General features: G+C 38.3%; 1 protein-coding gene across 2 annotated transcripts in view; it reads right to left on the bottom strand.

The window, feature by feature from the left end:
- LOC106875108 (dnaJ homolog subfamily B member 11) overlaps window positions 1–13485 on the bottom strand; it is a 119504-nt gene that overhangs the window by 22275 nt on the left and 83744 nt on the right. For both annotated transcript variants that reach the window (XM_052978389.2, XM_089347106.1), the window contains exon 7: window positions 12348–12405. In XM_052978389.2, coding sequence (XP_052834349.1) covers window positions 12348–12405 — 58 coding nt within the window. The remainder of the gene's footprint in view (window positions 1–12347; window positions 12406–13485) is intronic.

Genomic DNA, 13485 nt, shown 5'->3' on the forward strand with positions numbered 1-13485 from the left:
TTCTTATCTATGTTTAAGAACTCACAGCATTTGTAAATTTGACTTTATAAGTACATTTATCTTAGCAATCATGCCTAATTTCATATTCTTTGTTTTATTCTTTATCTTTACTCTTGCCACCCTGGCACTTCACTATCTTGTATTGATAACTTTCATCCCCCGGTGTTAGGACAATTTATTCCTGGTTATTTCATCATCGGTTAATTTGTTGTTGATCAATTCATCCCCAGGTCAATTCATCACTGGCCAATTCATCCCAAAATACTCTCAAATGTGATTTTCGAGTTTAGAACAATCATTTTAGAATTAAAATTGTCAGACAGTTTTAGATATTTTTTACTTTCTTTAACCCACCACCTCTTTCTCTCTTAAGTATCCGTGCTGAACAGTTTGTGAACAAAGATTTTCAAGCAAATCGAATTAAATTCATTCAATACGCCTGCCCATCAACATGACTACCTGCAAGATCATAACTTTAGAGAAGAGAAAGGAAAAATTAAAGGGGTCGATCAAGAAAATTATATATTCACAAAAAATAAGCAGAATGCAGATGGATTGAAGATATACTGGAGGTGCAAAAATCAAGTGTGCAAGGTGAGACTTCATACAGATGAAAGAGCTTAAGAAGATTGGGAACCATAATCATGCTTCAACTGCTGCAGAGGTAAATGCAAGGATAACAGTTTCAAATATCAAAGGAAAGTCTATTTCATCTTGCAATGTCCCTTGCTCAATTATCACTAGTGAAGACCAGAATTTAAATGACTATACATTGTCACAAATACCTCCGTTTGTACAGCTTAATAGGAATATTAGATGTTGGAGGTAGGCTGATTCCAACTATCCTGCCACCCCTCTTACAAATGTTGGGTTTTCCATTCCAAGTGAATATTCCTACCTTGACAATGATGCAACATTTTTACAATATGACAACAGGATGAAAGATTCAAAACGAATACTAATATTTGCCATTGACGAAGTACTTCAACAGTTAAAACAGTACAAGAACTGGGCAGCAGATGGAACATTTAAGTGCTGCTCTAGTATATTTTTTCAGTTATATATATTTCACATTCAAATTGATAGTTTTAATGTCCCATGATTGTTTGCATTGCTCTCTGACAAAAGTCAAGACACATATAGTAGACGTTTTGCCAAAATAAATGAATTACTGCAGAATGAGGGACCTGATAATATAATTATGGATTTCGAAAAAGCAGCCCATAACGGATATCTGGAATCATTTCCTGGGTCAAATTTGGCATGTTGCTTGTTTCATTTAGGACAAAATGTGTACAAGCATGTTTTTGCAAGAAGGACTAAAATGCAGATATCATGACAATGACAGTTTTAGTCTCAAAATTTGGTGTTTTGTTGCCCTTGCCTTCCTGCCATATGATGTTGTAGATGGATATGAACAACTTGTAGATGATAATACTCCACAGTCAATTGTATCCTATTTTGAAAATAATTATGTAGGATCATCGAGAGGAAGAGGACAGAGGAGCCGACACTTTGAACCTACATTTTCATTACCTATATGTATGATGGAGGTTGCTCGTACTACAAATAGTTCAGAAGCCTACTACAGCATGCTGAAAAACACAGTGAATATTAGTCATCCAAATATTTGGAAACTTATTGATGTGATTAAATGTGAGGAAAGGTTTGCTAGTATCAAATTGCACAAGTTTATGTAAGAAGAACTAAGCTAAAAGAAAAAATACAGAGATATGAACCTACATATAAAAAATGCCATGAAAAAATATGAACCAAACCAAAAAATTATTTTTCTAAAAGTGATTGTACACAATCTTAAAATTTAAGAAAAAATAAATATGTAATACAGCAAACATTAAAATAACATATTTTAATTCAGATATTTGTTCTTCCATTTTTCTTACGATCTCGACGAATTGACCTGGGGACAAAGTGACCAACAACGAATTGACTGGGGACAAATTGCCGTGACAAATTAACCTGACACCCTCTCCCCTAATACCTACACAGGGTGTGCTGTAAAGAAATCCCAATTATTTAAATAAGTTTATTTTATTAAATTTAGTTTAAAATTGCACAAAAATAATTGAAATGCACTGCTCAACATTCAATTGTTCATGTACACTCCACTGTTTCTTTACATGATGAGCAAAATGTTTCAATATGACTGATAAAGGCAAAGTGAGATTGTAGCTCAGAAAAAAAGTAGGATGTAGCATCAAAGACATGGCTTCAAGGGTTAGTGTTCATCCCAAAACTGTCTATAATATCATGAAACATTACAGTGAGACAGCTTCAATCAACAGCAAGCTAATTCTTGGTCAAAAATGATTCGTAAGGATGAAACGAGTGGTGGATGTTGTTCGAAGGAAAGTGTCACAAAATTCACGGCAGAGCAAGGGGCAAATGGCTAAAAGTCTTGATACCTCCCAAACAACCATGACTTAAGTTGTAAGTCATTAAAATTGCAATGTTGACACCTAATTTCAGCCATTTACAAAGCAAAACAATTGGACAGGTGCAAGAAAATGACAGATCCAGAGCACTGCTAATGTCCTCATCTGGTTGGACAAAAAGATATTCATTGTAGAGGGTGTAGCAAACACTCAGAATGACAGGATTTTGGTCATGAGGTCAGATACTGTTCCCAAAGGTGCCCATAAGGTGTTTCACCAAATGAAACCCATCGGAGAGATGGTTTGGGCAGCAGTGTCATCTGATGGTGGAAAATCACCACTGGAATTCATTTGGCAATTCACATGAAAATGTGGTAGGATAATATTTTGCCACGGGTGACCAGAGCATTTGGATATAAGTACGTGTACATGCAAGATGGCGCTCCTTCTCATATGTTCAATGTGACACAGCAGTGGTGCAGGAGTCATTTCAGTGGGTTCTGGGACAAGAATGTGTGGCCCCCCACCCCCACCTCTGACTTCAACCTTGTAGGGGGCTTCACTATTTGGTCTATTCTAGTGATGTTTCAAGAGTTTCCTACAAAAATATCACCACTCTGCATCATGGGATTGTTTAAGTGAAGAATCTGTCTGGCATTTGCGTGACCCTGTTCTTGGCCATCTTTGGGTCATTGTGAAGGCTAAAAGCTGACATATTGAATGAAACATATCTTAATATGTTACATGACCACATTTAATTAAATCCAAAAGTACTCATGTCTTTTTATGCCCATTTCTAAAAATTATGACTAAAAATCAATTAGGAATTCTTTACAGTGCACACTGTATTTTTTCTTTTAAGTAACTGATCTCTTTAAAACACACCCCTTTCTTCTCAAATGTAACTTGCTTGCTGATAATGAATTTCATTGGTCACTTTAACTAAGTTTTGTTTCTGCACTCTGCTGTGGCTGAAGTTAGTAAATTCGTCACTTTTCTCCTTGTAACAATGAACTTGTAAACTACAGGTAAAGGTACCTGAAGAAAAGTCAAGCTGAATATATTCTACTTCTTTAAATTACGTAACGTAGGTTTAAATTTTCTTGAAAAGATATGTAGTATGGATTTAGATTCTTCATTCTCTACACCTATCAATTTATAATCAAATAATTAGCAATTACCATTGCTAAAATGGGAGTTGTACTGTTGCAGTCATCAAAATCTCCATCAAATTTGATATGGCCTGAAGTGTATAACATATACTACAGCTGGAAGCCCTTCCGAACGCCAACCACTCCGAGAGTGTAGTGGGTGCTTTTTATGTGTCAGCGGCACGAGGGCCAGTCAGGTGGTACTGGCATCGACCACACTTGAATAGTACTTTTTACCTGCCACCGGCACGGGAGCCAGTCAGGCAGCACTGGCAACGACCATGCTCAACTGGTGCTTTTTATGAGCCACTGGCATGGGAGCCAATTAAGCAGCACTGACAATGACCATACTCGAATGGTGCTTTTTATGTGCCACTGGCATAGTACCAGTCAGACAGCACTAGCATCAATCATGCTCAAATGGTGCTTTTTACGTGTCATCGGTATGGGTACCAGTCAGGTGGTACTGGCATCAGCCATGACAATGACTTCATTTGACTCAACAGGTCTTCGCAAGCACAGTTTATTACCCAATGTTTGAAGGGTACTCTTAAATGAGCTGGTTGTGCTGCACTGACATAGGCCACGGTTACAGTCTCACTTGGCTTGCTGGGTCTTTTCAAGCACAGAATATCTCCAAAGGTTTCGGTCACTCATCATCACCTCCACGAGGCCCAACATTTGATGGTTGTGCTTCAACACCTCATCCCAGGTCTTCCTGGGTCTACCTCTTGCACTGCTAGGATATGACACTTTTTTTACACAGCTGTCCTCATCCATATGCAACACATGACCATACCAGCACAACCGTCTCTCTTGCACACCACAACTGATGCTTCTTTTGTCCAACTTTTCTCTCAAGATGCTTACACTCTGTTATGTATGCACACTGACATTACACATCCAGCAGAACGTACTAGCTTCATTTCTTGCAAGCTTACACATGTCCTCAGTAGTCATGGCCCATGTTTCACTGCCATGTAGCATGGCTGTTCGCACACATGCATCATACAATATACTTTTTACTCTGAGCAAGAGGCCCTTTGTCACCAGCAGAGGCAGGAGCTCTCTGAACTTTGCCCAGGCTATTCTTATTCTAGTAGCTATACTCTCAGAGCATTCACCCTCACTACTGACTTGGTCGCCTAGGTAACGGAAGCTGTCAACTACTTCTAGTTGTATGGGCCAGATGGAACTAAGACAGATTTTCTACCCTTTGTACCACCAACTCACACCTGTTTTTATAGGAAAATGGAAATAAAGGACACAATTTTATGATGGAAACACAAACAAGTACAAGGAGACACTTCCACATACACTCACAAGAAACTTATTTCAGTTTCTACCTGCCAAATCAACTCACAAGGCTTTAGTCAAGCCAGGACTTCAACAGCAGAAACTTGCATGGAATCTGTGTGTGTATATATAAATATGCATAAATGAACACTTTACTCAATCTTTTCCTTATTTCATCCCCACTCCACACATCATACCTTTCACTGAAGCTTTCCCTTGATACCACTTATTTTTTTGCTACTTGGAAGCATTTCACTTGTTAGCCATTCTTCATCCATTAATATAATACTTAACACTAACCATTGCATTGATAATCCCTGCTCCATTGAAGCACCAAATTACCTCTCCTTAAGAAATAGGCCCACCTTTCCTGCAGCCAACCCAATCACATCATCTCTTTCATCCTTGCACTATTAACCATGTTGTCATTACTGTTCTCTTCCTACTCTCTTCTCATGCATCATCACTACTTATCCACCTCACCCTACATCTACCTTCAACCCTACTTAATCATTATAGTTGTTGCCTGCCTCCCTTTTTCTATTCCCCCCCATCTCTTGCTCCCTCATACCCTCTTGCAAATCTTCACTCACTTGTCCTCACTCGTTTCTACTTACCTCCTACCTTGATGGGCTACCAGGTCACCTTATTAATATTACTTATCTCTTTGCAGCTCCATTTGATCATTTTCATTCGCTCCTCTAAATGTGAGTCCATATAGCTCCCCTACACAAGAACTTGTTCTGTCCCCTCATCTTATACTTTAAACTCTCATCTCCTATGATAAAACATAGTCTGGCAAGAAACATGGTGATCTCACTAGTGCTGGTGGCAAAAAAAAAAAAAGCACTTAGTACACTCTATAAAGTGCAGAAACTTACCAAAGTAGGCACCAGAGAATGATGCAATCCTTGGACCCATCAGATCCTGTTAAATTATCCAATCTGTGCTAACATGGAACATGGATGTTAAATGATGATGATGAATATATACATTTATCTTTTATCTTTTACTTGTTTCAATCATTAGAATGTGGCCATGCTGGGGCACTGTCTTGATGAATTTTAATCAAATGAATCAACCCCAGTAATTTTTTAAGCCTGGTACTTATTCTGTAGGTCCCTTTTGTCGAACTGCTAAATTATAGGGGCATAAACAAATCAACATTGGTTGTCAACTGATGGTGGGGAGAAACACAGATTCAAACACATACACGACAGTTCCTGTTTACTAAATCCACTCACAAGGCTTTGGTCGAATACGCTTACCCAAGGTACTACACAGTGGGACTGAGCCTGAAACCATGTAGTTGGGAAGCAAACATCTTACCACACAGCCACACAGGCACCTATATACTTTGTTTTTGTATTTGGTTTGCAAGACTCTTCATGGGAATTCATGAGGTGTGACAAACTTTGTTTGTTTGTCAAACTCCTTTTGCCACTATTTGCAATCTCATAAATGACATGCTCTCTCACTTCTAGGTCTGTCTAAGAATTACCCACAGGTATAAGACTAATTCTCAGACAGACTCAAGACAGACAATGAAGAGAGAGGGCATGTCATTGGTGAGGTTGCGTATGAAGTCTTTGACAAACGAACAACTGATCAATTCTTTAACCAGTATATTAAACAAAGAAGTGATATTGAACAAGTGTAATAACCCTCCAAAACACAACTATATATATATATATATATATATCATCATAATCATTGTTTAACATCCACTTTCCATGCTAGCATGGGCTGAACGATTTAACTAAGGACTGGCGAATCATATGGCTGTACCAGGCTCCAATCTGATCCGGCAGAGTTTCTACAGCTGGATGCCCTTCATTAACACCAACCACTCCGAGAGTGTAGTGAGTGCTTTTATGTGCTACCGGCACGAGGGCCAGTCTGGCGGTACTGGCAACAGCCATGCTCAAATGGTGTTTTTACGTGCCACCTGCACACGAGTCAGTCGAGCGTTGCTGGCAATGACTTTGATAGAATGTTTTGTTCACATGCCACCGGCACAGAAGCAAGACTGCTGCTCTGGCAGTGATCCCACTCGGATGGTGCTGTCAGCGCTGCACTGGCACGGGTGCCAATCATCGAATTTGGTTCAGTTTCGATTTCATTTGCCCTAATAGGTCTTCGCAAGCAGAGTTTAGTGTCCAATGAAGGAAGGTTGGCATGGGTGCCAGTCGTCGAATTTGGTTCGATTTCGATTTCAGTCACCTCAACAGGTCTTCGCAAGCAGGGTTTTGTGTCCAATGAAGGAAAGGTACGCATAAGTGGGCTGGCTACACCCCTGGTAAAGGCCATGGTTCTCACTTGTCTAGCCGGGTCTTCTCAAGCACTGCATATTTCCAAAGGTCTCGGTCACTAGTCATTGCCTCGGTGAGGCCTACCGTTTGAAGATCGTGCTTCACCACCTCATCCCAGGTCTTCCTGGGTCTACCTCTCCCACAAGTACCCTCAACCGCTAAGCTGTGGCACTTTTTTACACAGCTATCCTCATCCATTCTCACCAAATGACCATACCAGCACAACCGTCTCTCTTGCACACCACAACTGATGCTTCCTAGGTTCAACTTTTCTCTCAAGGTACCTACACTCTGTTGAGCATGCACACTGACATTACACATCCAGCGGAGTATACTGGCTTCATTCCTTGCGAGCTTACGCATGTCCTCAGCAGTCACGGCCCATGTTTCACTGCCATGTAGCATGGCTGTTCGTACACATGCGTCATACATCTGCCTTTTAATCTTGACGAGAGGCTCTTTGTCACCAGCAGAGGTAAGAGCTTTCTGAACTTTGCCCAGGCTATTCTTATTCAAGCAGCTACACTTTCAGCGCACCCTCCCCCGCTACTGACTTGGTCACCTAGGTAATGGAAGCTATCAACTAATTCTAGTTTTTCTCCCTGGAATGTGGCAGAAGTTGTTCTCTGCACATTTTCAGTGTTTATTGCTCCTGAGCATCTGCCACATACAAAAACTATCTTCCTAGTTAGCCTTCCTTCGATATTGCTGCACCTCTTATGTGTCCATAGCTTACACTGGGTACATCTTATAGAGTTTCTACCTACACCTTTTCTACAGTTCGAGCAGGGCCATCTATCTGAAGGGGTTTGTGGTTTCTCTACTTTCCTACTTATTAGGACTTTGGTTTTAGCTAGGTTGACTCTAAGCCCTTCAATTCTAGTCCCTGCTTCCACAGCTGAAACTTCTCCTTTAGTTCTGATAGTGACTCAGCAATTAGAGCAAGGTCATCAGCATAGAGGAGCTCCCAGGGGCATCCTGTCTTGAATTCCTCTGTTATTGCCTGGAGGACTATGATAAATAGAAGGGGGCTGAGGACTGAACCTTGGTGGACCCCTACCTCTACTCGGAATTCTTCACTGTAGTCGTTGCCAACCCTCACCTTACTGACGGCATACTGTACATGGCTCGCACAGCTCTCACTAACCATTCATCTATTCCTAGTTTCCTCATTGACCACCAGATAAGGGATCGGGGGACCCTGTCAAAGGCTTTCTCCATATCAATGAAAGCCAGGTACAGAGGTTTATCCCTGGCCAGGTATTTCTCCTGCAGCTGTTTTACCAGAAATATAACATCAGTGATGCTTTTCCCTGGCACGAATCCAAACTGCATCTCATCTAAACTGACTCGCTCCCTAATTAGTTGGGCTATGACCCTCTTAGTGACCTTCATTACCTGATCTAACAACTTGATACCTTTGTAATTATTTGTGTCTAAAGTGTCACCTTTACCTTTGTAGCAGATGACTATGGTGCTGCTACACCAGTCATTGGGTATGACTCCTTTGTGTATTACCTGGTTAACTATACAGGTGACTAGGCTATAGCCGACACTGCCAGATATTTTGAGCATCTCTGCAGTGATTCCTGATGGGCTGGGGGCTTCCCGTGTCTTCATACTCTTGATTGCTTTATCTACCAAGGTACTGTCAATTAGGATAGCTGGTCCCTCTGTTGGGTCGACATTCAGCAGACTCTCTTTCTCCCATTCATTCTCTTTAAGCAACCTTTCATAGTGGCATCTCCAAACCCCTCTCTTTGTAGCCTCATTTAGTGCAAGTGAACCATCATCCATGTGGACACATTTCTCTCCTACAACATCACGATTCTCTCTCACACACTGTCTTGCAACACAAAATACTTCAGAAAGAAATGAGATTAAAAATCACACAGGTATATATATATATATATATATATATATATATATATATATATATATATATATATGTGTGTGTGTGTGTGTGTGTGTGTGTGTGTGTGTGTGTGTGTGTGTATGTAGAGGTGTGTGGCTTAGTGGTTTGGGTGTCAGTATCATGATCGTAAGATTGTGGTTTTGATTGCTTGACTGGGCGATGCGTTGTGTTCTTGAACAAAACACTTCATTTCACGTTGTTCCAGTCCACTCAGCTGGCAAAAATGAGTAACACTGTGATGGACTGGCGTCCCGTCCAGCTGGGGAGCACATGCGCTATTGAAACCAGGAAACCATGAGCTTGGCTAGACTTTACAGGGCGCATTTATTTTATATATATATATATATATATATATATATATATATATACACAGAGGAAGAAATGAGATTAAAAATCCAAGTAAACAATTTATAAGCACTCTGTAGGGATCAAATTTAATTAAGTAAATTGTCCAGTAAAAGCCAATGTTATCCATGTATGCCATAAAATTACTTTCTGCTGCTACTTGTCCAATTTCTAAATCCAAAGTTCAAATACCAAATAAATTTAGTATAAATTCACAGAGTGAACAATTATACGTTCTTTAATCAGCTTATGCATGTTTTAAATTTACTGGCAAATTCCAAAATTCTTTGATGCAGTAATCATGCATATTAATCAATCCTATATTTGATTGACAAAGATTCTACAGAGATACAGAAATTTAACATCATCCTATCTTTATCAACACAGTAAATTTAGAGAGTTTGTTGAAATGGATTTAACCAATCCACTTAATAATAGTAATAAAGATGGCAGTAACTATAATAATGCAAATGATACTAATAACAACAATGATTTCAAATTGTGGCACAAGGCCAGCAATTCTGGAGGTGGGGTAAGTTGATTACATCAACCATAGTACTTAACTGGTGCTTATTTTATCAAGCCTGAAAAGATGAAAGGCTAAGTCAGTCTCAGTGGAATTTGAACTCAGAACACAAGGACAGATGAAATGCTGTTAAGCATTTTTTACCCAGCATGCTAATGATTCTGCCAGCTTACTGCCTCTTATGGTCTTGAATTTTAGCACAATGTCAGCAAGTTTGGGGGAAGGGATAAGTCAATTAAATTGACTCCAGTGATCAACTGGTATTTATTTTATTGACCCCAAAAGATAAAAAGCAAAGTTGACCTCAGCAGAATTTAAACTTCGAACATAAAGACACAAAATGCTGCTAAGCATTTTTTCCAGTGTGCTAACAATTCTGCCTACTTGCTGCCTAAACAATAATAATAATCCTTTCTGTTATTGGCATAAAGCCTGAAGTTTTGGGGGAGGAGACTTTTTAAGTAAATTTGTCTCAAGCATCAAAGAGAGGAATGTCTGTAATGCACTACTGTATCAGGTCAGGTCAAGTGTGGAGATATGTGCCTTTGCAGTGTGTTGCTGCATTCACCAGTTGTTGGTATATTCCCAGCTCCTCCTGGTCAAACCATCAAGTAGTGTTCCAGTCAATCCATGTCTCCACAAGAAACCAGCGCATCTTCAATGACCATATGGCATGTTGTCAACCAACACAAGCCATCAACTCAGCTGGGTCCTTAGTGAAAAGAACATGGCAAGCAGCATCTAACTTAGAAAATCAAGCAACATGGCCAAACAGTCTTCACTGGTGCTCCTAAATCATACAAGTGACAGGACATGTCTCAGTTTCTGAGAAGAGTTGTTGGTTGGATATGAAATCTAACCAATGATAATCCATAATCCTGAACTCCTTCAGTAGCAGGACTACTGTATTTTTGAGGAAAACTAAAATGCAACTTATGTCTCGAGGAGACAATGTATATCCTTGCATCCAAATCTATCATATTAAATAAAAGAAATGAATTAATGTTAAGATGCACACATTTACTTAAAAGAACCTTTTAAATCTTCTCAAATAAATGTAGTATTGATTAGTGTACTCTAATATAATAGGTTAGGTCTGCCTTTCTTGGTCAGCTAGTAGAGACACTAATATAATAAAAGAAATTATCATCATTATTATTGTAGTTGTTACTGATATTATCATTGCTTTAATTTTTAAAAAATTCCATGAGTTGTTTAATTATAATTTTTAAAACTTATATTTTTAACTTTATTTTTTATCTGAATTTATTTTAATCTTATTACAAGTATTTTCATTTTTAATATTTATTATTTTAAGGAAAATAATTATTTTGGTTATTTTCCTTTAGAATTCTCATTAACTCAACAAGTTTTCTTCTACTCATAGTTTATATTTAGAATTAGTACTGATCAAATGATATTTCCATTATGACCCACTGAATAGCATGGTTCCGCATAACTCTGTTGTGTATTTGAATTGGTCAGTAATAGGTCAAAACGGTTAGGAATTTTGCCATAAACATTCTTCAAGATGAGGGATAGGACTGTAAAAACTAAGTATATTAGAATTCTGGCATGATCTGATAAATACTATTCTTAAGTAGGTTTGCTGAAGCACCACCCTACCCCTTATACTGGTCAAATATTGTTAGTTTTACAACTATCTCCCTTAAAATGTTCTCTGTTGCAAGCAGTGTGGTACAGCTTTGATAAAGGTAAAATGGTGTTGAATTTCTCTCTCAGTAGAATTTGGGTCGATCAAATATGGGATTGATTAAAATGCATAATTACAGCATCAAGTAATTTTGGTATTTGTCAGTCTACTTGAAATGTGCATAAGCTGATTAAAGAATGTATATTTCTCTATTCTTTTGGGTTCTTATATATGTATGTGTTTGTGTGTATATATATATATATATATATATATGTATATATATATCCAAACCATAACAATATCCTAAATAAGGAAGAATACATTGAATATATATATATATATATATATACACACATATATAAAGACTGTTCATGGCTGGAACACCTTTGATCAGGGCTACATTGGGATTAAATGCACAACACACCCAATCTACAAGACTGCATCAAAAACAATTAATCACTATATGGCGTTAGGAAGGGCATCCAGCTGTAGAAACTCTGCCAAATTTAGATTGGAGCCTGGTGTTGCCATCCTGTTTCACCAGTCCTCAGTCAAGTCGTCCAACCCATGCTAGCATGGAAAGCGGACGTTAAACGATGATGATGATGATGATGATGATGATGATGTCAAAATGTGCAGCATGGTACTCAACTAGAGGAATGATTAACTATCTACATACCAAAGATTTGCTCATTCAGAGCTACACAACACACATACAGATTGAAAAGGACAACAGAAATAATTTCTCTTACTTTGCTTGCTTTATAATAAATTTGAGATCCCCAGGATCTCCATCTATGTGTGGTTCACCTGAAAGAAAAATAATAAGTTAAATGTCTGCATATATATATATATATATATATATATATATATATATATATATATATAAATTTGGTTCTAATGCCCAAACTAAAATGTTTTTTATATGTACTTTAATAGGGTAGTGTATTACTTTTATTAGGTTGTGTATGATTGACTAACAGAAATGGTGTGTAAGAGCACAAGTGACATAGACTCTCTTAATTGCCCAGGGAGCTCTCTTAAGGTAGTAGATAGTTTCTGCTACTTAGATGACCAAATTAGTAATAGTTGTGGATGCTCTAAAAGTATTGTTTCTAGAATAAGAATAGGATGGAGGAAGTTCAGAGAGCTAGTACTTCTACTGGCAACAAAAGGACTCTCTCTTAAAGTGAAAGGTAGATTAAATGATGTTTGTGTACAAATAGCTATATTCCATGATATGAAGGCTGTATGCTCCATTGGATTTGCACCATCAGTGTGCATGAAGAACAAAGCTCAACTGTGCTGAGAGAAAAGTTAGGTATAAGAGGGATTAAATGTGGCATGCAATTCCTCACTCAAAATTTGGAGGCAGGAACTCCAGGACACACCAGTTATATCAGTACTGCAGTCAACATAATCGACTAGCACCCTCCCCTAAAATTTCAAGGTTTGTGCCTATAACAGAAAGAATTATTATTACCAGCAAAATACCATCCTCTGGGAAGTTTTCTGTTAGTTATTAATAACTCCCTTCTTCATTATTTGATTTGAGCATAATAGATAGGTTAGTTTAATAATTGTCAATTTTAGATCAAATCACATGTCAAGAGTGTGTGTGTGCGCGTATCTATCTGTCATGTACAGCTTTTATCTCGTTTGTTTCAGTCATTAGACTATAGCACTACCTTCAAGAATTTAAATCAAACAAATTGATCCCAGCGCTTTTGTTTATTTTTTGGACTGGTACTTTTCTATCGGTCTCTTTTGCTGAACCACTAAGTTATGAGGATATAAACACACCAACACCAGTTGTCAGGCGGCGGTGGGAAACAGACAGACAGACACACATATGAAGGGTTTCTTTCAGTTTCCATCTATTAAATCCAC

Source organism: Octopus bimaculoides, chromosome 2, assembly GCF_046866305.1.
Source record: "Octopus bimaculoides isolate indiv1 chromosome 2, ASM4686630v1, whole genome shotgun sequence".
Lineage (NCBI taxonomy): Eukaryota > Metazoa > Mollusca > Cephalopoda > Octopoda > Octopodidae > Octopus > Octopus bimaculoides.